The sequence below is a fragment of the Phasianus colchicus genome, chromosome 19, assembly GCF_987193195.1.
Source record: "Phasianus colchicus chromosome 19, bPhaCol1.hap1.1, whole genome shotgun sequence".
Lineage (NCBI taxonomy): Eukaryota > Metazoa > Chordata > Aves > Galliformes > Phasianidae > Phasianus > Phasianus colchicus.
This window is the reverse complement of record NC_143454.1, coordinates 8,528,433-8,553,008: the sequence shown is the minus strand read 5'-3', so window position 1 is coordinate 8,553,008 and position 24,576 is coordinate 8,528,433. Positions and strand designations below refer to the sequence as shown.

At 47.6% G+C, this 24,576-nt stretch overlaps 1 protein-coding gene and 3 long non-coding RNA genes across 5 annotated transcripts in view; 3 read left to right on the top strand and 1 right to left on the bottom strand.

Moving 5' to 3' along the window:
• The window catches only part of MED27 (mediator complex subunit 27), an 81,560-nt gene extending 69,870 nt beyond the window's left edge, over positions 1-11,690 (top strand). Inside the window, exons 7-8 of the mRNA XM_031601760.2 lie at positions 8,562-8,639; positions 11,186-11,690. Of these exons, the coding sequence (XP_031457620.2) occupies positions 8,562-8,639; positions 11,186-11,320 (213 nt within the window). The 3' untranslated portion in view covers positions 11,321-11,690. The remainder of the gene's footprint in view (positions 1-8,561; positions 8,640-11,185) is intronic.
• Positions 11,691-11,702: 12 nt separating this feature from the next.
• LOC149915463 (uncharacterized) lies at positions 11,703-17,659 on the top strand. The gene is made up of 3 exons (XR_016458983.1): positions 11,703-12,834; positions 13,310-14,617; positions 14,703-17,659. It is a non-coding gene; the product is annotated as an uncharacterized LOC149915463 (long non-coding RNA).
• Positions 17,407-19,926, bottom strand: LOC149915462 (uncharacterized). 2 transcript variants are annotated; one of them, XR_016458984.1, is made up of 3 exons: positions 19,843-19,926; positions 18,539-18,606; positions 17,407-17,493 (listed from the first exon to the last, which is right to left on the bottom strand). It is a non-coding gene; the product is annotated as an uncharacterized LOC149915462 (long non-coding RNA). The 2 variants fall into 2 exon arrangements; XR_016458985.1 differs by lacking the exon at positions 19,843-19,926 and adding an exon at positions 18,996-19,238.
• Positions 19,927-20,011: 85 nt separating this feature from the next.
• LOC149915461 (uncharacterized) lies at positions 20,012-24,107 on the top strand. Its single transcript, XR_016458912.1, has 3 exons — positions 20,012-20,203; positions 22,620-22,795; positions 23,509-24,107. It is a non-coding gene; the product is annotated as an uncharacterized LOC149915461 (long non-coding RNA).
• Positions 24,108-24,576: the final 469 nt, after the last annotated feature.

The window sequence follows — 24,576 nt, the reverse complement described above, 5'->3', positions numbered from 1 at the left end:
AAATATGCTGCAAGTTCAGGCTGTTCTGGGGTTAAATTCTTCTTCCTTATCTTCAAGCCACAGTTCAAGGAGCCCGAGTCTCCAGCTAGCACACTGGCTGCCTTTCATCTGTTTCTGTAGTTTCTGTAACAAATACGGGGCAGGGACTCTAAAGGGCATAAAAGCAGAGGTCAGAGTATGGCATATTGACTCTATTTGTGCATCTTTCTTCCAAGACTTCAGATGCAGTCAGAAGCAAAGATGTTTGACCTGTGGTATTAGCCTGCTGGAGATCAAAGGACAGCTTTTGGGGAGGCTCTCCTCCCTTTGGTTGCTCTCCCTCTCTGCCTAGCATTAAAGCAAAATGTTGCTGTAGTCAGTTCTTTACTCCAGAGATTAGTGGATTAAATATTCTTTCTTTATTTTTTTTTACTCCTCAAAAATATTTTGTGTCAAGTAGGGTAATCCAGTGGGAAGTAAAACAGCATAAATCTTAGTAAATAGTTTATCGGTATACTTTTAAGTAATTTTTGCAATGGAATAAATTTAAGATTCTGTAATTAAGCGCATCATCTCAGTCTCCCCATGTGTGTTTTAGATTGTAGTCTCATTTGGGCATAAGGTTGTCTTCCTGGCATTTTTTCTTAAGAATAACTTGAAGACTTAAGTTATATTGCAAATGTTTGTGATAAATGATGCTAAATCTTGAGGTTTTGATTACATAACTTTCTCTACATGAAAGATAAGAGTACAGTAAGTTGAGAGTTTGCTTAGGAGTCCAAGTTAAGGAGTTGGTGCATAAATCCATCAAGCAAATTTCAGGTTCAGGTGTGAGCTTTCAGATAGAAGGGAGAGAGCTCAGTGAGAATCTGTGAAATACCCTTCTGACAGCTGCCTGCGTGACAGCATTTGGATACATGAGAATCTTTATTTTCTAGTTCATAATGATTTCACTAAAATGTCTTGGATGATAATTCAAAAATGTATGAAGAGAGAAGATGCATTTGTATCATTGTCTGTCGGTGGGCAGGTCTGTGTGTACATGAAATAAGTGGCTGATCTCCTCCTTAATCCTCTAAAATAACGTGATGTGACCTGACTATGAAGTTCCTGTTCTCCAGTTCTCTCTCAATAAATGACACCAAGTGCAAAGATATGTACCAAAAAAAAGGAAGGTCTTACAGGGGTAAGGGTTGCCTTGAACCGGTGGAACAGCTCTGTCCTTGTATAGATCATTCCCAGCCCTGTCATTGCTTTACCTTGGGCAATCTGTCTTTGGATCAGTTCTCAGCATCCCTTCAGTTGGGGGGAATACTTGCTGACTGCACAGGAGCTATTGCTGGATTGTTCGTAGAGAGCTCTGAGACTCCTGTGTGAAGAGTCTGTCAGAACGCAAGGTGATGCTGCTTTCTAATCAATAGATTCTGCACAGTTGAGCTGGTAGTTAAATAAGCTAAAGCTGAGGCTGAAGTCAGGTTTTCAAACAGATGTCAGAAAATGCCGTAGTTCAGCACAGTAAGTTTTCTCTCGGTGCTGCCGTGTTTGGTTTTGTCTTTATTCCCTGAAACTGTGCTTGTATACATTTAGACATCCTGGAATAGCTGCTCAGCTGTGGCAAAACAGAGGAAGTAGTTAAAATAGTTTGAGGGAAACCGTTACGTTCTGTTAGCATTGCAGTACCGCAAGGTCTTCACAACACAAGTTTTAATGTGGCTGAAGGATCATTGGTAATAAGGTCAGAGAGTATTTCTCAGTCTTCCTGGAATGTTTTCCTCATGGCAATCAGCAGTACCATGCCATAGGAGTGCTGTATGAGAAGGAAAAGTACGGGTGAGTAACCGAGGAGCCCAGGCACCCCTCCAGCCCTGCTGCCTTGAATGCTCTGAAGTCACCCATCACTGAAGGGCAGGGGCGTTTCTCTTTAAAAGCCACACCGAGTTCTCAAACTTTGCTTTCAGAGATAAAACAACAGCATCTGGAGCTCACAGGATACCTGTCTGTGTAGCTGCAAGCCTGTCAAAATCTCACAGGGCTGCGGGATGACTTTCCAGGTTAAGGACCGGAGACCTCTGATCTTCAATCCAACCTTGTCAAGTGATGCTAAATTTGTCCTGACTTTTGTTTGCAAGCGCTGGCTGTGTCAGCATGCCTTTTCTCTCTCTCCTTAATAGGCAGGATACCCGGGTGTGTATAATTTGATGGGGGACAGCTCCCAGAGGGCCCATTACTGTTAAAGCGTCCGGTCATATTGTGAGTTCCCCAGAGCCTTCTGCAGTCTGGTCCTGAAGTGAGTAAGCTTTGCAGCTATTGAATCCACCAGGAGGGTTTGGTTCAGAGAATGGAGCTGGGAAATGGGAGGATGAAAGGGCAGAAGCTCAAGGAGCACTGAAAAGGTTTTCAGCCTTCCATATTAGTCTGACATTTAAACTCGGCAGGAGTGGCAACTGTTCTGATCTCAAACCTCCTTATTTTAACACCTCCTGTGTCTTTGTCTGCTAGCACAAGAGTAGGAGCAAAACGGGAAATCACGAACTATTTTGGTGCTTAAATCTTAGGAAGAAGCTTGTACAATTCCAGATCGTTGTGCAGAGAATTAAACAGATACATATATAGATTGTGGAGAATGGTGTAATATTTGTAACTTTGCATTCAAAAAAAGAGATGTGTAGTGCAGCAGAACTGCTCTGAATGGATCAAAACTGTGCTATGGGGAGAAGGTCGGACGTTAACTGTTTCATTTGCCAGCTGCTCAGTGAGCTGCTATGTCATGCACTTATCTGGGCTGGTTGAGTCACACGTAGGCTGTAAGCTCGTTTATTTCTGTCTGATCCCAGTCTCTTATTTACACCTACATGGTCTCCATTTCAGCACGCCACAAAGCGCTCTCCTTTTTGGTTTGATCACTTCTCCCAAGTCACATTTGAATCTAGACTTTGAGAAGCTATCGGTGCCTATCCAGCTGCTGCGAGGTGGTGACCCCCAGGTGGAACTCAGAGCACAATCTTCTCCACTCCAAGGGCATTTAAGTATTGTAATGTATGAAGATGTATTCTTGTCAATAATCTCGGAATAAAATCACGTGTAGAATGAATGCATGCATGAGACAGCTATCGGGCTATTGATGCTGTCTGCTCAAGGAGAGGGGATGGACTGTTCCAGGTCACCCGCATCATTGCTCCTCTGCACCATCAGCGTGTGGCTGTCTTTGGGGACCTGCTTAGGTGGAATAAAACCTGTGACCCAGTCCGAATGAGCAGAACAAGCAAAATAAACACTTAAACGCTGAGCTCTGAAAATGACGAAGAAATCCTGTGCTCCACAAATGTATGGCAGCGTTTTCCTGAGCAGGGCGTGGGGAAAGGAGTGTGAAGGATTTCCATGGCATTATCAGCAGTTGTTTGCCAAGGTGCCATCTATCATCCTCCCCGAGCCTCCCGCTGATTCCCTCCAGGGAGACTCCAGTGCGTACCTGCAGTGCAGATTGAGTAATGGGAATCCTTGGAAATGAGCAGAGGCACTTGTGCAGTTTTCCATGGTAGAAGAGGTCTAAACACTAATAACACAGTCACTTTTTTTTTTTCTTTCCGCGCTCTGATTATCCTTTAGAACTCATTGCCATAGGCTGCTGTTAAGGCCGTGAACTTAGTGGGGTTTACAAAAAAAAATTAAAAAACTTTCTGGGGATTTGGAGAATCCCTTTATATTAGATTAGTTCTCAGCGCTGCACTCATGGGAATAAACCAATAAGTAAGTTGCAAGGAAAGTTATGACTCTTAAGGGAAGTTTTTTACCTACTCTTGAAGAGCACGTCCAAAAGCAATGAGAAAATATTAGAGTGGAGAGACAGCTTCTATGATTCAGTCAAGTGAAATGTTTTTACTTTTCTGTTTTGTGTTTGTGCCAGATATAGCTTCATGCCTCTGTGGAACCTCAGCTGTGGAGGAGAGCAGAGCTGCTGGCCCCTGATTGTGCGCTTCATACAGCCATTAGAGGAAGCACTTGTTCAGCACGCCCAGCCTTTGAGCTGTGGGATTCTTTTTTTGAATGAATTTTCAGCATTGCAAATGTATGACTAATGGTGTTACTGGGGGCCAGCAGTGCCATTTTGCAGAATCTCAGCAAAGCAGTGCTGTTGGGTGGCTGGAGCAATGCCATAGCAATGCCGTAGCAATGCCTGGTGTTGGCTCAGCAGAGACAAATCCCGAGGGTTGTGCTTGCTGCTCACAGCTTAGCACTGCTCTCAGGACCTTTTATCCACATAAGGAGCAGCACGCAGTGTTTGGTGACACCTGGCATCACTGCCTCCCCACACACAGCTTGGGAGCCCCTGGCAGCAGCAGGAACACATTGCCCCACTGCCCTGCTGGGGCCGGGCTGCTTTGAAGGAGGTCTAAGGATGCAAGGTTTAATTTGGACAGCAAAGTAGTGAATATTAGGTCTGACCCAGGATCGGTCCGTTTCGTATTCCTTGTGCATCTGGGGCTCGAGGCCGGGGAGGAGAGATGCATTTCAGGAGGACACATTTCTAATCAGCTTGGAAACAAAAAGATGAGAAAAAAAAATCTCTCAGGCAATACAATTACTGTTAAGAAGGGAAGTTCTCTTGTTCACATTGAAAACAAGACTGGACCTCAGCAAAGCAGAATTCCATACAGCTCAGGACAGCTTAGGATTGTTTAAAAGGAGAAGCCTGAGGCCATCTCTTCGCTAGATTTTTTTTCTTGTCCCTGAAGTGTTTTTTCCTCTGTCTCAGAGTGGGAACACGCTTAGTTAAACAATAGCTGGTCTATTTAGCAAAATTGTGGCTTCAGGAGATTGCTTTTTTTTTTTTCCTTTGGCAAAGACGCCAGATGCTTTTCAATGTATGAATTGTGAGATATTGAGCTCTTCTCCGAGATCACTTGAAAATCTATTTCAGGGTTCGGAGCAACAGCTATCCTAATCAATGTGTGCTGTTCTGAGCATGTTCCTGTATAAAAAGAGGCAGAGAAATTAGAAAGTGACAGATAACCAAGATAGTGGGGAAGATATAGCAATGAAAGTGAAGTTAATAAAGGAAAAGTCCAGAAATGCACAAAATGTCATCCTGCACCTGGAATAAATTCATTTGTGATTCCAGCTTGGCTGGAACAAGAAGTGCATCCTTTGGATGCTCTGGCACCTATTCAGCTTGTTTTGCTTTGCTTTGCTGCGGCGTGAAATCACATTGCCATCAGTAAAAGCTCAGCATTGATTTTTGATTTATTTTTATTATTAAAAACAGAAATCTGGGGCAACTTATGCTTTCTGTCATCATCTCTGTTATCTCGGCAGCGCTGAGTCTCCCTTCTGCCCTACGTGCTGCCCAGCATGTCCTCCTCCCTCCCTTTTTCTGTTTGACATCACGTTTGTTGGTTTGATCCGAGGGGGCTCATTCCCATATCCTCTTCCTCAGGCTTGACACCCACTTTGATCCGGTGCAGAAGCACTGTACAAGCACTTGCTTATGGTAGAAATCGCCTCCTTTTTGTTCAGAAGATGTGATTAGTGTTCTAGCAATGCTGGGGTGGCTTTCATCTCCCTGCGGAATCTCATTAGCTTTACATTACAATGGGAACAGCATATGTGCAACTTCACCAAAGTGGCCAGTCAATTTAAATTTGTTCATAAGACTATTTTTAAGCAACTTTCTACGTCTTCAGTGCCAAGAGAAAACAACTTTGTTGTTCAGGGGAAAAATACGGTTTGTTAGAAGTGGCAACGCAGCAGAAGGAGAGCGGCTGCTCATAAATATCTTCAGAACTTTCTATTCTTTGACATGTCTGGTGCTATCCTATAAAAGCACCATCTTAAAAGGAGAAGCTGGCGTAGCTGGCGGGATTTGGGTTGCAGTCATTTCCAAACGCCGCGTGAGTTGTTTGAGCGACGTGGCTGACTTGAGTTACGCCATGCTGCTATTGCATAGTTAATCTGTTGGTTTCTTAATGCATTGGGTGGAAGCATATAAATAGCTTACATGGGTCAGGGTCATAAAATCATATCATAGAATGGCCCGGGTTGAAAAGGACTTCAGTGACCATTTGGTTCCAACCCCCTGCTATGTGCAGGGTTGCCAACCAGCAGCCCAGGCTGCCCAGAGCCACATCCAGCCTGGCCTTGAATGCCTGCAGGGATGGGGCATCCACAGCCTCCTTGGGCAACCCATTCCAGTGTGTCACCACCCTCAGTGAAAAATCTCCTGCTCTACAGAGCTCCCAAGCAGCTCAGCTTGCTGAAAAGTGACAGAGTAAAAGGAGAAAGGGAAACAAAAGCATGAATTCGAAAATTCAGGAGAATTAAATTAAATTGACAAAACCCAAAGCTCGGTCCATCACCTGCACCTTGCAGCAGCACCCAGCTTGGTGGTGGTATTTTTTTCCCTTCTCTACAATATATAAGCTTAAAAATCTGAACTGAGAATTGCCTCAGGCTCCTGGCTTGGGAACAGAAGTTTCTCCACTACAAGCAGGAAAGGAAACAAAGGTCAGAGGCCAGACTTTACCTTCTTCCAGCTCCCCTCCGTCGTGCTGCAGCTCTGGCAGCGCTCCCTGTGCACCCAATGCAACTCATGGGCCATAATACAGAGGTGTCACCACCCTCTGGGGAAAAACTTTTTCCTAATATCCAATATTAGTATCCTAATAACCTCCCCTGGCTCAGTTTAAAACCACCCCCCTTTGTCCTATCACTATCCACCATCATAAACAGCCAATTCCCCTCCTGTTTATGTGCTCCCATCAAGTACTGGAAGGCCACAATGAGTTCCCCCCAGAGCCTTCTCTTCTCCAAGCTAAACAGTCCCAGTTCCCTCAATCTTTCTTCACAGGAGAGGTGCTCCAGCCCTCTGATCATCTCAATGCCCTCCTCTGCTCCCGCTCCAAGAGCTCCTTCCTGTGCTGGGGCCCCAGGCTGGATGCAGTGCTGCAGGTGGTGCCTTGGAAGCATTTTTGTGAGTGCATCTTTTTCAGCCTCACAGCCCTGAGCAGCCCCTCCGCCTGCAGTGAAATTCAGAGTGCTCCAATTCGCTTTGCTGAATTAGACTAAATGCCAATTAGGAACAAATGGAGTTAGTTGGGAATAGCACTTGTAACGTCGATTCACGCTTTCTTACTCGTAATTGATCGTACTTTCGAGCCCGGCCCTGGGAAATATATAGGTAGCACTTGAGAAGAACGCTTCATCTTCTTGATAATTACTGATGAGGCCCATAAATAGAACTACAAGTGATGGGATGCAGGAGTGCTGCTGGTTTTGTTGTCTTGAGGCCTTTAATAGCACAGCCCAGAGATTTGGATCAGTGAGTTCTGGCTGTAACGGAGCTGTTGAGGACTGCAAACCTACTGAACCATTGCTTCGTTCTCCTGTTACTTGAAATTATTCTTGCTATTACAGCTTTGTGTGTCCTTTGTATTCTATCTCGCTCTAATTCCCAGGTGGAGGATCTTGTTCTGGCTCTGTCTGGTAGATTAAAAAGCTTTCTATCAGGAACCTTTTACTAATGCAAGTAGTTATAAGCCATAATCATATTAATTGATTCCTGTTTTCTGAGGAAATGAGAGCTCGATTCCTATTTGTTCAACGTAAGCAACCTGAAATAAATCTATACAATTTAAATGTTTTAAAGTATTCACATCAGAAAAAAATTGGAGAAGAGTAGCTTCATCTTCCATTAAAATGTAGTTCCAAATTGGGGTATTTTTTATTTTCTTTCTCCTCAATAAAACCACAATCAAAGCTTTGGGGTTTTTTATTTCTTTTTTTTTTTTTTTTTTTTTTTTTGCTCTTTTCTTTTTTTTTTTTTTACACTCTTGACCTCTGCCAGGAATCTCTAATTTAGCTGCATTTTTTTTTTGTTCTTTGAAGGGATCAACGTATGTTAAGGGAGTACATTCTCTATTTAAAAATGACCAGAGTGCAAAATGGGAACATCTAAAGAGAAAATCAGAGTGTTTTCCTCTGACGTGGTTTGTTCAGTAACTTTGCTTGTTTATGATTTCACAGAACGTGTGGGATTTCAATCACGGAGGCACAGGTTCTGCTCTTCTGCTGCAGGCATTGCAAGTTAGATGAATTACTTGATATTCAGGCTTTTATTTTAGTGTGATACTTTTTTATTTTTGAGAAATTTCTGTCCTTTTAACAGTGATAGAAACAGTCTCTTCGGTCCTTCTGTCCTTCAGCTACCTTGCAGGCTGGGTCCTTTTGGTGTTGTTCCATGGAGCGTTGAGCTGGCTGCCTTCCTGCATCACTTTGCTCACGTTGGCCACCAGTCTGTTATTTTACATTATTTGCTTCTGCCACGTGTTTGAATTTCCAAAGATGTGTTGATCTCACTGTGTGCACAGGAGGTTAGGCTTCACGATTGCTGTAGCTGATTGTTGTATCAAGGCTAACAGTGGGAATGGAAGGCGGCTGGGAAAAGCTACCCCAGATTTCTCTGAGAGCATCTTAGCAGTGATGCAACCCTTGCTTTGCCACTTTCCTGTGGAATTCATTTTTTCTACAAAGAAAGATGTCTGAGATGTGGATTGAATGAGAGAATGTTCTCCTTCTGTCTGGCACAGGTGACGGATCATGCAACCACTGCCCTGCTGCACTACCAGCTGCCTCAGATGCCCGACGTGGTGGTCAGATCTTTCATGGTAAGTAAATTAGAAGATAACAACTACCTCCAGACAGATTTCAGCATGCTGACATCAAATGGCACGAGGCAGTTGTGATGCAGTTGTAACTTCGCCTGTTCAACCGAGCTCGACAGCAGAGATCAACTGTAATTCTTTGTATCTCATACCTGGGCAAGGATGAAAAATCTGTCTCAGTACTCTGGGATAGCTGATGTTGGAGGTAGGTGCTCTAGCAGAAGCCACGATATTTGCTTGGTGATGCCAGTTTGCAAAGCTAGGCTCATCTCTAAAAGTGATTTAGATGAGCCACTCTAAAAGTAGTGGCTCATCTCTAAAGACAGCAGAAAAAAACTGCCCCACACTCTTTGTTACTGTCCAACCCGTTCACACTGTGCTCACTGTGCAAGGAGTTGATTTCTGGACATAAAGTCAGCTGCAGTGAAACTAGCAGTGAGTGTATTCCAGCTTGCTCATCAGTGTGCCCAGCACAGAAGGGAATGAGGGTTACTGATGTGAATGAAGAGCTTTGGAGGCAGGAATGTCATCAGGAAGAATCCATGGTCCTTTGGGCCCAAACCTGGATCCTGATGGGCTGTGGGTACATGATCAGTGCAGCAGCAGGTGATTTCAGGGCAGAGGAAATGCTTGCTGAGATATCCCACTGTTACTGAATACAATTGATAAAATACTGCTCTAACTTCATGTGTAGATTTAAGTTTATCACCTTTAATTCTGCTTGAATTTAGTAGTTTCTTTGTGAAATACACTTGGCTGCAAGCAGCCCTGGTAGTCACAAGGGTTTATGATTCAGAACACCTTCCACGAAGATGAATTTCGGCAGGGAACGTGGTTGCTGTTCTCCTCACTGCGATCTCCCAAAGGAGATTTTGGGGAGGGATTTTCTCTGCTCTTCAGACTTTTAAGTTCACCTATTACATTACCCCTTCGCTCGGAGCAATGTAATTCAGACTTTGTAGAATCCACCATCTAATTTTGCCACCGGCAATCTGTGGGTGTGTAAGATAGCATTGGTTCTTTTATGTCTTTCTTTTCCAATATGTAATTTCAGGTCAGACTCGCTTACCTGCTGTGCTTGTTTCTTTGTTTATTCAATAAAAGGGCCGCTAAGATGAGAGCCGTGCAGAGGACGTTTCTCTTAGGGTGCACGTGAGCATGGCTTTCAAAAGGTGAAAGCAGCTCCTGCAGGTCCAACCCATGTCTCTCAACACGTGTCAGAAAATGAATGTTCCATAGAAATGGGTGCATGTCTGTGTGAGCCGTGGGCCTGCCGTATCGATCTGACAAAACGCCGCTAAAAATGTTAACGAAGCAAAAACAGATGTACAACAGAAGTGTCAATACGTTCGTCCTTTCACATGTCAGCTGTGCAATCCACATGACAGGGTGTACCGAAGCCCCAGCTTTCTGATGGCAGCAAAGAACTTGTTCTTTTCCCTTTCCACGGATGTCTCGAGTGCCCAATTTAACTTATTTACTGTTTTTGTGTTATGGCTCAGAAAATTCGATTTCTCTGTTGTGCAAGCAGGGTCCATCCGAGCTGAAGTAAATAACAGCAATTTACTTGTAGTGTTCTGCTGCCCTTGTCCCTGCACTAAGTGCTAAACCCATGGAGGAGTGCTGTGGAGGAGAGCTATTGATGGCCGAAGCTTTGGTTGCTGTAGAGAAAGCTCTGATGAAGATGGAAGGATTTGTTTCAATAAACTCCTCTGACCTCTTCTTCAGAGAACAATTTTCTCGTATCGATGTAATTCAATAGGACTTTAAATGACAAGATTCATGTGTGTCCCTCACAGCATAAATCTGCTGCTCTGGGTATTTTTCAGCTGTGTATATCCTTGAGTTTGGAATTGAGTTATGCAATGCTCATTGCAATGTATGACGATGGGAAAAAGCACTTGTGAGGCAAGAACTGCACCTGGAACACCTGTTCTTACTGCTTGTAGTTCAGCACTTGCCTTTGTATTTATAAATACATCCCTGATTATAGATATATATCATTGTAATCAGATGTAAAATCTTCCAGTGTTTTTATGACCAATGAGTATTGATCTTAAAATCACATTAGGGAGGAAGTCATTTTGCTGTGAAAGTGCTTATATCTTCAGCTGCTAAAAGTTCAGAGTGTTGCAGTGTGTTTGCAGTGGAGCTGAGATGGATGTTCATAGGAAGAGATGAACCAATATTCACCTGCAGAAGGTACCCGTCAGGAACAATTAAATTCCAGGCAAAATATGAGGAGCATTGGAACATTTGCCTTCTGCAGAGATTCTCCTGCTACAAAAACCTCCTGCTCAGAGTGCGTGAATTGCCATTAACAAATTTGCTTAAGTGACTAAAAAAGCAGAATATTCTTAATAAAGTGGGAATTCAGCGATGTATGACCTTGTAATCTTCTGCACATTCTGTTTATAAAATCACTGTGTACCTCTCTGGGGCCTCGCCAAAGTACATTCCCTGTCCTTGGGATCACTGCTTGACAAGAATGATGACATAAGGGAATGTCCAGATCCACATTTCTTAATGTCTTTCCCTTTTTCTCTTAGACCTGGTTAAGAAGTTACATAAAGCTGTTCCAGGCTCCGTGCCAGCGCTGCGGAAAGTTTCTGCAGGATGGCCTGCCGCCCACCTGGAGGGATTTCCGGACACTTGAAGCTTTCCATGACACTTGCAGGCAGTAGCAGCACAGCCCAGCAGGTGATGTTGTGTGGAGTGAGCAGTGCTGGGCTGGGAGGAGAGCTGCTGGCTTCACTGCTGGCTCCGTTTCTGACCCATCCGTCCTGCACTAAGCGGTGAGGTTGCACTGATGCAGTTTGCTGTTTCAAAGTCCTCACTTTGCAAGGTATGCGTGAGACTGATGGGTTTTGGAGGTGGTGAGGAGCTCTTTGTGGCTCCTTGATGCTTCTCAGCTGGAATGATCCGTCTGAAGAGGTCTGATGGTAATGATCTTCGTCCTAAATGTTAATGGAAGTGCCCCTGTATGGTTGGTGTTTTGCAACAGAATTTGCTATGTTAAAGACTTTTTTAATAAGCTGAAAATAAATTTTGTATTTCAGAAGTTGCGCTATTTCTTTCATTATTTAATCAGCAAAATCCTTGGGATTGGTGTGGGTTTAGAAAAACTGGAAGCATTTAAACATGTATATGCTGATATGATAGAGTTCTGTTGTTGTGAGGCTGCTTATCTGTGCTGGTCTTTTTCTGGAAGAGATTATGGTGTTGATTAGACATGGAATTTCAAAGGCATGCAGCAGCTTGGAAGATGCAAGGCACTTTCAGAAGCGGGGGGGAACAGATGTTTTCCTTTACTAAAATTGTCATGAAAAACGTTACCAAAATTTGCATGTATCAAGTCATTAGGAAATGCATCTGAGCAGTGACTCAGGATAACTCGTTTGTCCTGTTCTGGGACTGAAAGCAGGAAAATAGTTCAGCCCTTCAGTGCAGCTCCTGAGGTCCCTTCTGCTTGCCTGAAGAGCTTTTGGTGATGTAAAGATGAGAGGCTTTGGTGGTGGCAAGGTTTGCTCTGGTTGTCAGCAAGGAATGTTTAGAGAAGTTAACCACACTGTATGGAAGGGAGAGGGGGAGAGCAGGCAGGAGGGGAGGCACCTGAAATCAGCTGTTACCTTACTGCACTGTTGAATTCAACTTGAGCCAACAGCAGTTGTGAAACTGTGCAGTTAGCAGTGATGGGAACAGAAACATGAGTGCTGTGTTTGTATTGGTGTAAAAGACTGAGCTTCCAAACAACAGCTTGTTGCAGGACAGTGTGGGACGTGGGAATTCCAGCTTTCTAGGTACTGAACAGAAGCAAGACTGGCTCTTACAAAGGTGAGAGGTGGTTGAAAGAAAATTCGGTGTGTCTGACTTCCTTTGGGGGCATGGCATTGTGTATTAAGGATGAATATTTGCTTGAGGAGGTTGGTGGTTTGATTCTTTCTTTCTAACTCCTTTCCCCCCCCATCACCAAACAGAAGCATTACCATAATAGGGATGTAATGCTGTGTCCCATCCCACTGCAGCTGAACTACCTGATACAAACTGGTGCTCTTATTTGACCCAAGCAGCCTTTGTGATACAGAGATCACCCGAGACAGAGCAGTGTGTGCATCTTAGATGAGAGAGACTTGTAAATAAGCAGCCCTGCTATCTGTCCCATTACTGCACTAATTGGAAGGCCTGGGTTTCCGACGGAGTAAGCATTTTTTTTTAATAATAAAAAGGTCATAATATGGTATCCAGTCTGCTTTAGGCACTGCTGTCTGCTCAGTTTTGTTTAGACTTAAATAATGGTGTAGAAAGCAAATCCCAGAGTTCACAGAAGTATTATATATGGAATCGTGTATTGGCACTCGGAGGTAATTAGTCGCAGAAAACAACATCAGCCAGTTCGTGTGTTAATTGAGCCTGAAAACTTAAACCTGTAATTGGCAAGCCTAATGGAGAGCCATAAAATCCACTGTAGTTACACGAGTGCAGAAATAATTGTGCTGGGAAGTGTAACATGAACTGCATGTCGCATTTCTGCCCTGAGAAACTGCAGTGGGAAGGGCTCTGCTCCCAGAGGCCCTGAGAGGGGCACTGCTTCTGATCCCTGCAGCTTGCAATATTTCCACCTCAGGGAGTGGAATTTAACAGGACGAGCAGCCTGATGTTTTGTTTGTCATCAGAGTCTGTTGCAGCTTTTGGAACCACTCAGATCCTGGAGGCCAGCAGAAAGGACCACGATCCCCAGGGAGCAGCTGGAGCTTCTGGAGCATCTCCTGGACCTGCACTTGTCCTGATGCCTGTGCCTGCCAGGCAGCCCTCACTGCCCAATCCCTAACAGAAGGAAAAGTCTACGTGCTGAACAATGCTTCTGCTTTATTGCTTGGGATACAGCTGTTACAGAGCTGCATTTTACGACACAAAGGTACACAAAGGTACATGGATCTCACCCAGTGCTGCAGAAGAAGGCCTGGCCTCGCCGTGTTGGCGCAGCATCGCTCCCCAGTCACTGTGCTCTCCCATCACACCCCTGATGGGCAGAAATCCCTTTTTATTTTTCCATATGCAAACCCCTCCTACTGTTCTCGTGGAGCTCGCAGGTGCTAAAGGTTACAAAATCCATCTTTTCTCTAAGAAAGCAACTTAATTAATGTGAAAGTTTCTCCCAGGAAGGGAACGGTCGGCAGATATGCGGTGCGTATCGCAGCTCCCCTCTTCCCTCCTAGCACCCCTCCCCAAACCACTTTAATTTCTCTGCCAATATTGGACAAATGTAACAGGCTGACTTTTTAATTTTCTGCTCCCAGGTCTCCCTTGTCCCCTCATGCATTTTTCATCACAGCTCGTGGCTCCCTCCCTGCCTGCCCTGTGAACGATATTGATCGACTGATTAAGCCATCAAGCCGTGGCAAACAACTTTAATTTTCAAACCAAAGCCTTTTAGTTCTCTTCCCTCTCTTGTATATTTGTTACCTCCTTATGAAGTTTGTAATGTCTCCTTGGAAACAAGCACGTTGGTGGGGTTTTGTTTTTTTTTTTTTTAAATTAGTGCCCAGGTTAATTGGGAGCTGTGCACCACCAATAGCAATCCACATGAAAATGTAAGAAGGGAAAACGGGGAGCTCTGAGCACAGATTTTGGAGTAAAGAGGGCAGATGTGGCACTGAAGGCAGTGCCAGTGGGCACGGTGGGGTGGGCTGGGGTTGGAGTTGGGGATCTCACAGGGCTTTTCCATCCTTCATGATTCTGTGATTCCCCATAATTCAAAGCCAGATCCAAACTCTCAGGGAAAGAATTGCTCGTGGTGCTTTGCCTGTTCTCTTTGGTGCCTCCACCTTCCTCAAAGCTGTCTTAAGCTCTGGTGATGATGAAGGGAGAGGAGATTGATGTGCCCCGAGTCCCAGGGTGAGAGCATGGCATCGCAGCCTCGCTGCACGCGGCTCCGTGAGGCTTTCAGTGCTGCTCTGCAGGCTTGCAAATTGCTTTTCAAGGTAAAAGTGCAGCTTAAATAGCAGGATATTTATCTCCAAACCTTCGAGCTCTGCATCGGGTAATGATTCTGCATTCATGTCTTAGGCACTGGGCTTTCAGGCAGCACGGAGTCTTGAGAGCACTGGTGGAGAATGGATGGAAACAGCGTTTGTGGAGGACCTGCATCTTGGAGGCTGCCAGTTCTGCTGCACCCACATTTGTGAGCTGCAAAGATGAGCAAAAAAAAAAAACCAAACCCCAAGGAGCTGTGCTGCCTGCTGAGGCCTCACCCCGCAGTGCCAGGACCCCATGTTCTGCCCCTGGGCTCTGCAGGGAGCCCATCTCTCCTTGCCCCAAGCTATGAGGTGGCCCTGTGTGCTCTCACTGGGACAAGAGCTGTGAGGTTCAGTAGCTGCTGAGCATAAAGTTTGCACGTTCCTATTGCCCTCTGCCTGTGTGGCCTTATTACGGAGGCGTGCTGTTGGTTTACTTCAAATGCATGCAACGGGGTGACAGATCAGCCTCGAGCTGCCTTCAGTGCAGGTTTTAGCAGTGAGTTTAGCACCTCAATCCATTTCCTGGGCTTCCCCCTTCTCCCCTCCCACCCGAACTCAGTACAGGACCTGCTTCCTTGCTTGGGGTTGAGCCAAGCAGGCAGCATAGGAGCCTCGAATTCCCCCCGTTTATCACTAATGCACTACAGCAGAGCAGAGCTTTAGCTCTTCGTCTCACCTGCTGTCCTTCAGAGGAGATTTTCTGCACACAAATGGGAGAGCAGCTCCCTGGGGACAGCTTCCCTGTCCCCAGCTGTGGTAAGGCTCAGAAGCAGCCTTGTATGGATGGGGTCAGCAGCAACCCTGAAACACGGCTGCCTTCGAGCACTTGGAATTGTTTTCCAGCTTGCTTTGAGGAGCTCAGAGACTGGTTTTAATAACAGCTAATTAGTTCCTATCAGGATGCGCGCGTGTTGTGAAGTTGTTAGAGATCTTGAGGTCATCTTTTTTTTTCTTCCCTTTTAAAATCGAATGATCGGAACAAACAAAGGCGCCGGGTTTCCTTCTTGTTAACTGGGGAAGCTCTGCAGGGAGGTCAGGGGGATTCCTTTGCAGCACCTGGGATCTTTTGTTGCACGGTTTGACTTTTCTCTGTGTCCATAAAGCTCATCACAGATTATTGGTTTTCTCTAATGAAAGAAGAGGAAAAAGCTGCAGTGTGGCACATGAGTGCAGATGGTCAGGGTTGGCACATCGAGAACGTGCTGCTGAGAATCACTGAGCTGTTAAGGTTGGGAAGGAGCGCTCAGATCCCCAACCCACCACCCTTGGACACATCCCTCAGTGCCACAGCAGTGCCATGGAAGATGCTCTTCCCACCACGCAGACCCTTTGGAGCCAACAACCACTGCAAATGGCAACACAGTTAGCTCCTCGCATTTAAATATTTCTGCTGCAGATAAATGTAAGGAAAGTAAACCATGAGTATTTAATAGGACATGCCAAAGAGGAGAGCTGTGAAGCTCTGCAGATCCCCTTTGTTGTCATTGTTTGGTTCCTGTCGTTATGGACACGTGTGAAATGAGAAGCACAAACTCCGGAGGTAGGAGAGCGCAGAAGCTGTGTTGGAAACCTCAGTGAGAAGATTAGCATTTATTTTTAATCTGAGAACATTTATGAAAGGTTTTCTTAAGGATGAGGGGAAGGGAGGTGATTCGACACTGTATTAAAAACTAAATGTGTGCCTTTTCCTAATGAGATCCAAATGAGAGGAGTGGGACCAGGAGGGTTCCCAGAGCCGGGGCCGTGCCCGGTGTGTTCCATAACCACACACAGTGCTGGGATTTATGGGGCGTGGAAAACTGGATTTCTTTAAAATGTAAATTTTGAGAAGGGTTGTATTTTATCACTCATCCCTGAGGTAGTGCAGGTTTCATAAAACCCTTTTTAATCTTGGGTTGATTGATGTCGATGGGAGTTTTCCATTCAGTAGATGTTGGACAGGTCCCAGGGCGCAGCGCAGCAGCCGTCCCTGCAGGGAATGCTGTCACACCCCGTGAGGTGATGCTCTTGGACAAGAGGAGCTGTGTTCTCAGGCTGAGTAAAACAAAGGTAGGCAGCTGTGAGCCCCTGACGCAGCGAGAGGTGAGAGATGGCTCCAGGCAAAGAGCTGGTGTCCCACTGCTGGCCGGAGAGCACCTCCAAGGATGTCACCGGCGTCCTCTGCCCATGTGCTCTGCTGAGCTGTGTGCTCCTGGGAGGTGGAGATGTGGGGTATGGCACAGGGACACGGGATGTGGCATGGAAACCTCGGGGTGGGGACACTGGGGACAGCAGTCGGGAGACTGGAGATGATGTGGGAGCACTGGGGATGGAGGTGCTGAGGATGGCGCTGACACTGCAGTGTGGGGACGTGGTGTATGATATGGAGACCTTGGGGACAGCACAGGGATACTGGGTATGGCATGGGGACTCTGGATGGCACGAAGACACTGAGGGCAGCACTGGGACCTTGAGGATGGCACGGTGACACTGTGTACGGCATGGGGACATGGGGTACAGCATGGGGACCTTGGGAATGGCATGGAGAGACTGGAGACAGCACAAGGGCCTTGCTGATAGCACAAGGACACAGATTACAGCATGGGGACCTTGGGGATGGGAACATGGGGTACAGCACGAGGACTTTGTGGATGGTATGGGGAGACTGGATATGGCACGGGGACTCAGAGTACAACGTGGGGACAGCATAGGGACCTTGAGATGGCGTGGGGAGGAGGCACGCTCTGGGGTGTCTGGGGGGGCTGCATTCAGGGATGGATTTCAGATGCAGGATGAGGAGGGATGAGCTCAGTGCTCATCTATCAGTGCTGCTGTGCAGGGAGAGGGGCTGAAGGCTGGAGCTGTTTGGGGAGAAAAAGAGAGAAGCAGGCTCAGGCCTCATGGAGAGGCCACGGGGTGTTTCTCCCACCCGAATTTAATGACATCCTGTGCAAACAAAATGCTTGTATTTGCCCAGGGACCATATTAAAGAAATATCCCAATATGTGGTGTAATATAGACATAAATCACATCGCTTTTTTGTAATGTGCCTGATCAATCAGTGCAGCAGCTCCCCCTGTTCCCCCCCCCCTCCCCATATAATGATCTTCGGTGCAAGATTAATAGCAGCCGGTTCAAGAGCATTAAGATGACATGATCTCAAAAAAGAGCAAACACCATTAGAATTAAGGCTTGTCACGGGGCCGACATTCCCAATTTCTGTGGGAAAAGGGGAAGAGCGGAGCTGGGGCTGAGCGTGGCACGGCGCTCACTGCTCACTGCCCGCCGGGCGCAGCGCTTTCTCCCCATCTCGGGGAAGGAGGAAGGGTCCCCCGTGGTGGGGAACAGCCTCGTGCTCTGGGATGGCACCTTGGGATGGGTGTGTTTGGTTGAGATCCAAATGAGAGGAGTGGGACCGGGAGGCTCCCCCTCCTTCCCCCCTCTCCCCTCCTTCATTAACTCGGCCGTTTTCAAGTGCGAACGCCCGGGTTGTAAATCTGAGGCCATTTAGCAGCTGAGGTGAACTGTGAAAAGCAGCTTTGCACCATTTGCAGATTGCTCGGTGAGCTGAGAGCTGACGCTGCTGACTCACGGGCTGAGCTGTGCTGGCAGCCCCCCAGCCCAGCACCACCCCCCCCTTTCCACCTCCCCCCAGCTTTTGGCAGCATTCAAAGTTCATTCCAAGAACTGAAGTTTTCTGCATCCAGCAAAGCCACCTGCTTCCCCCGAGTGCTGTGAGCGGCACGTGGCGGCTCTCCGTCCGTCCGTCTGTCCCTTTCCTGTCTGTCCAACTGTCCGGCTCAGCATCTGGGACACCCTGGGCAGAGCCCTGCAGTGCTGCCCCAGCACCGCTGCGTTAATTGGAACAAAGGGAAATCGATAATTGCCGCGGGTGTTCTTGCTCACCTGGGGCTCAGAGGACTTTGATGCGGTTTGATGGGGCCGGACCCACCTCCCTTTAATTAAACGTGATCCTGAAAATTAAAAGGCAAACTTATTGGCTACTAGAATTAAATCAATCTGTGATCGGTAACGAGAGAATGATGGAGGGGGCGATGCCCAGGGATGGAAGGACACAATCAGCAGATGTTCTCCAAAGGCCACAGCTCAGCAGGAAGCACTGAATGCAGATCTCCCCACCCTCCCCCCCCCCGTGGCCTTTCATGGGCAGTGATGGGCAGGGAGCCCATCTGATCCCACTCCCTGCAATGGATGAGGACACCCACAGCTCCATAGGTGCTCAGAGCTTCCCCAGAACCACCAGCTCTCTGGGTGCCCTGTGCCAGCACATCCCCATCCTTTTTCCTGATATCCAGTCTAAACCTCCCCTCTTTTAGTTCACAGCCATCTCCCCGTGTCCTACCCCAGCAGACCCTACTAAAGACTCCATCCCCTTTAGTTTGACCACGATGCTTTCCTTGATGACAGAAAGATCCTGGAAATCTGTGAACTAAATGTATTTCATCATCGTGCCTGGAGCAGTCGGCAGAGGGGGTTCACCCCATCCTTAACTGAACTGTCCTCATTACAACGCTCAGAATCACAGCCACTGGAGACCCCATCCCACTTGAGAGCCTCACAGCGAGCACGTACGGTATCACAGTGTTGTGTAATAGATGGTGGAATTATATGCAAATGAGGTAAGCAATCATAGAGCTGGAGGCTCCCAGTGTGCGTGGGACCAGCAGCACCCAATGGGCACAGCTGTGCCACCAGCCGGTGTCTGGCAGCTGAAGGTCTGGGGACAAAGTGGGGAAAAGGGAGAGAGCTCTCTCCTCAATGGGGCATGGCTGGCAGGCGCTGAAGGATTGATCTCAGTGTGATCCATAATTCATGAGCTTCCTTCTTTTTAGTTTTTTTTTTTTTTTCTATTCCTTGAGCAGCCGTGAGTTCAGAACCACGAGCTGAGCGCAGCACAGCAGACACTGCTGGGACCAGAGGAGCAGTTGGAGGAGAGAGCTGAACTGTTTTGTCACTGCTGTTCTCTGCTGCCTTTCATTATCTCCAGCCTCCTTTCTCCGTCACCCACCTGTTGTTTTTTCCTTGGGCCCATTGAGTTCCCTCACAACCATCAACACACCGACCACGTCCCCAAATGCTGCATCTCTGCAGGTCTGGAACCCACCCTCCCTGGGCAGCTCTGCCAATGCAGCACTGCTTTTCAGAGAGGAAATTCTTTCCTAATGCCCAGCAGTGATGTGGGCACCCACATGCATGGAGCTGGTGGTGCTCTGGGCAGCTTCATGGGGGTGATGGACAGAGTGCAGCTGTGACACGTGCTGGGTTCAATGCACAGATGCTATAGGAGGCATTGAGTTCTGTGCTCACAGTCATAGAACAGTTCAGGTTGGGAAAGAACTCTGAGATCACTGAGCCTGACTGCTGTGTTGGATTGATTGTCAGCAGAATGAGAGCAGAAGCTCTGCTCTGAGAGCCTGCAGCCACCTGCATGCAGGTAAACACTCGAGGTGAGGAGTGAAGGTGGCTTCAAGCAGCTCCACCACCTGCAAGATGCATTTCTGCTTCCAGCTCCTCCCCAAAAGCCACGGAGAGCACACAGAGGGGACAGTGGTGAGGTGTTATGTATTCATCAGATTGCATGTAATCGTCCCTGTGAAGTGCTGGTATCAGCATTAGATAAGGAGGTTGGTGGCTCTGCATGCGGCATGGGTGTTGGAACTTGATGATCCTTGAGGTCCCTTCCAACCCAAGCCATTCCACGATTCTATGACTCTATGCTGGGGGTGGTGGGGCTGCTGTGATTCAGGCACATCCTTTGCACCCACATCTGCTTCCCCGCAGCCAGGCATGGTGTGCTGGCCACACGGTCAGCCCCAGCACTCGGACATGGTGAGAGTTGTGAACTAAAAGAGGGGAGTTTTAGGCTGGGTATAAGGAAAAAGAATGGGGAGGTGCTGGCACAGGGTGCCCAGAGAGGTGGTTGTGCCCCATCCCTGCAGACACTTGAGGTCAGGGGAGGCTCTGAGCACCTGGTGAAGCTGTGGGTGTCCCAGCTCGCTGTGGGGAGTGAGACCTGAGGGCCTTCAGGGGTTTCTCCAACTGAAACAGTTCTGTGGTTCTGTGAAAACACTGCATGATGCCCTCAGTGCGGTGTTGGAGGGGATCCCTGTTCTGAGCACGGGGTGCTGGGAGGGGCTTGGGGGAGCCCTTGCTCCTTTCCTACTTCTTTTGTGTGCAAAATGTATAGGGGGAAAAAAAAACAACAAAAACAAACAAAAAAAAAAGCAAACAAACCCAAATCCAACCAACCAAACCCAACCACTTCATCAGCTGCAGTTGGATGGGGGCCCACAGCACAGTCTGGCGCAGCCTGGCACGGCGCAGATGGGAATCCTATATGGGGCTCCTGACTCACCGCACGAAAAACAACGGATGGCACAGAGGCGGCGGTGCCCCCAGCAGCCCTTCCCTGTGCCCTCAGCCCCACGGGCCCAAGTGTGCCCAGGGAGCAGCACAGCCATGCCCAGTGCGTGGCCAAAGCCGTGGGGTGAGGAGGTGGGTGCCCCGATTGGGGTTTGTTTGCCCCCTCCCCTGGATACTGATTTCCCATTGCTCCCGATGCACTGCGCTTTTTGATCCACCCGGGTCACAGCCGCCAAGGGGCCAGCACTAATGATATGCTAATGAGGCTAGGGCAATCAATGAGCCTTTAATCAGGCGGTCGATCTCCACCGCAGGTGCCTCTGGACTCCAGTTGCGGTTTTAATGTGGAGGGGTCTTTGGGGCCACTTGTCACAGCGGGGCTGGGCTCCGAGGGGACACCTGTTGGCATTTATAATCACCATCATCATCATTTGAAGATATAAAGTAAATTTAAAGTGTTCTTTGGGGATTGGAGCATCCTTGCATTGTTGCTCTCTGTCCTGGCAATGAGCCGAAGCTTGCTGGTCCAGGTGGCATGGAGGGATGCTGCACCCAAGGCACACAGCAGTCCCTCTGCCCATGCTGAGGAAGCCCTGCGGGTGCAGACATGAGGTGGGCAGCACGGCATGGCACAGCATGGCATGGCACAGCTCTGTATGGCACTGCATGGCACTGCATGGCATGGCACATCTCAGCATGAAATGGCAGCACTCGACATGACATGGCACAAGATGGTATGGCACAGCACTGGCACAGTGTAGCTTAGCATGGCATGGCACAGCACAGCTCCAATGTGAGCTGAGCCAGGGCAGGGATGGCACCGTTGTCCCAACATTGTCCCCATTGCTGGGGTGGGTTTGGGTTATCGCTGCGCTTTCCCACCGCTGTGCTCCCTTCATCGGTGAGAACAGTCTTTTCTTCACACTTATTAAGCCCTAATTTTCATCTTATTCGTTACTACCAACTCATTAAGCTGGCAAGGAATTAAACGAGGTGAAATGAAAAGAACTGAAAGCAGACGGGAGGGTCTGGGGGGTTTGGCTTTTCTTAAAAAGAGACCAGAACATAATCTCCCTGGATTAAGCAGGTGAGAGTGGCTAACCCTGCAGAAGGGCAGGGAAGACTTAATGAGGAGGCTGCTAATGAAGTAGAGATGCCATGGGACCCTGGGGGTCCCCATTCCCTGGCCTTCCTGGTGCTGGAACCCCTCTGACTCCTCCATGCCCCCGGTGACAGCAGTGCACACATCACACCTCACCTACTGGCTTACACTGGTCTTACTGGTTTTAGAGCCACCTCCACACACAGGCAGGGACATCCCCATGGCCTCCCCTGCCTGGTGTTCCCAGGTCCTTCTCCTGATCCTTGCGGCCATGGGTTGCTTCCAACCCCATCACTGCTCCCAGCCCTGCTTCGCATTCAGCACTTCCCTGTTTAAACGGTGACCCCGCCGCACTCCCATTCATTTTGATGCATTTGGGATTGTAAGAGGCTGTTATTTTATGATGGATTAACGATGCTGTATTTGCTTTCAGCCTGTTTTACAGTGCCCCAAGTGCCTCGGCTATAACTCTTCCGTTTATTTGCTTTATTATCCTAACAGGCTGCTCATGGAGATTACTGCGAAAGCACCTTTCTCCCCACCACGTGCCCCTGCAGAGAGGCTGAGGCTGGGATCTCACAGCAAGGAGAAGGCTGCAATGGCTGGAATACAGTCCTGGTGATGTGGAATGCTCTGTGGGATGCTCCATGATAGCCTATGGGATACCCTGCAGGATGGTACAGGATTCTGGGGGATGCTCTGTAGGACACTGTAGGATGCTGCAGGATGCTCTGCAGAATAATCTGCAGGCCAGGGAGCAGCTAGGGAAAGAGTGGGCATAGGAAGCAGTAGCAGCTTTCATTTGGTGTCCTCAGTACATCTATCCACGTGTATGCAAGGAGCCAAGGGCTCAGGAGAGGCACTGTGGAGCTGTCACTGCTGCAGGTTGTCACATCCATCCCCTCTATCCTCACTGCCCTGCTCCATCCTTCCAAGGAAGGGGTGACCTTGGAGGCAGCTCCAGCCCCACTCCTCTCCGGATGCTCCACTCCATCCTCACACGGTCCTCTCCTCCCTCAGGGCTGATGTATTTGCGGTGCAGAACTGTGCTAATAACTCCCATTAGCACCTCTGGCTGATGGACGTCAGCGCCAGGGGCCAGATTCAATTTCTGCTGAAAGCCCAAGTGCTAATTTCCAGCTGCAAAGATCAACCAAGAGCTTTGGGGACTGAAGTGCTGGGTGGAGGGGGAAATGAGAAATGAAAGAGGAAGATAAACATAAAAGTCGTACAAAACAAATAGCTGGCAGTAACTCCATTAAATCAGACATTTTTTAAAGGAAATATTAAAATATTAACTATGTAATTAAGTACTTATTAATTAAAAAGGAAGCATGCCGCATTAAGCTGAGCACAGCTTTAATCAAGTCAAGTGCAACTTCTTGTTTAGATCAGCAGACCTGGACGTGGCTCCCCAAGACCTTGCCTTGGGTCTTCAGACCGCAGCACTGGGAATCCTCAGACCTCCAAGGGAAGATACCTAGTGGAAGATTTCCTAATAGAAGGAGGAAAAAGACCTGAATGTCCCTACATTCCCTGCCCTTTGTGAGCTAGAGCTCCCTGGGCTGGACACCCCATCCTGGGGGCAGCAGAGGGGATGGGTCTGCACAACTGGGAGCTGCCATCGCAGCTCCAGCATCTTGGCTGGTGGGCAATCCCTACATTTCTGTGACATCCAAAGCTTTTTTGTGGCACAGAAGGACATGGCTCAGCAGGCATGGTGGTGATGGGTCAACGGTTGGACTTGGTGAATGTAGAGGTCTTTTCCAGCCTCAGTGATTCCATGATTCTACGATCTCAAGAAGGTCTTTTCCACTCCGGATAATCCTGTGATTCCATGATGTCATGAAGATCTTTTCCAACCTCAATGATTCCATGACCTCATTAAGTTCTTTTCCAATCTGGATAATCCTATGACTCCATGATGTCATGAAGGTCTTTCCATCCTCAGTGATTCCATGATCTCATGAAGGTCTTTTCCAATCTGGATAATCCTGCGACTCCATGATCTCATGAAGGTTTTTCCAACCTTAAGGATTCCATGATCTCATGAAGGTCTTTCCAACCTTAAGGATTCCATGATCTCATGAAGGTCTTTCCAACCTTAAGGATTCCATGATCTCATGAAGGTCTTTCCAACCGTAAGGATTCCATGATCTCAGGGAGGTCTTTTCCAACTTTAAGGATTCCATGATCTCATGAGGTCTTTTCCATCCTCAGTGATTCCATCATCTCATGAAGCTCTCTTCCAACCTCAATGACTCCATGATCTCATGAAGTTCTTTTCCAATCTGGATAATCTTGTGACTCCATGATCTCATGAAGGCCTTCTCCAACCTGGATGATTCTGACCCTACATCACACCAGGGGAGGTTTACATTGAGCATTGGGTGGTCAAGACCTGGCAGTGGCTGCAAATGGAAGTGGTGGCATCCCCATCCCTGGAGGCGTTTAGAAG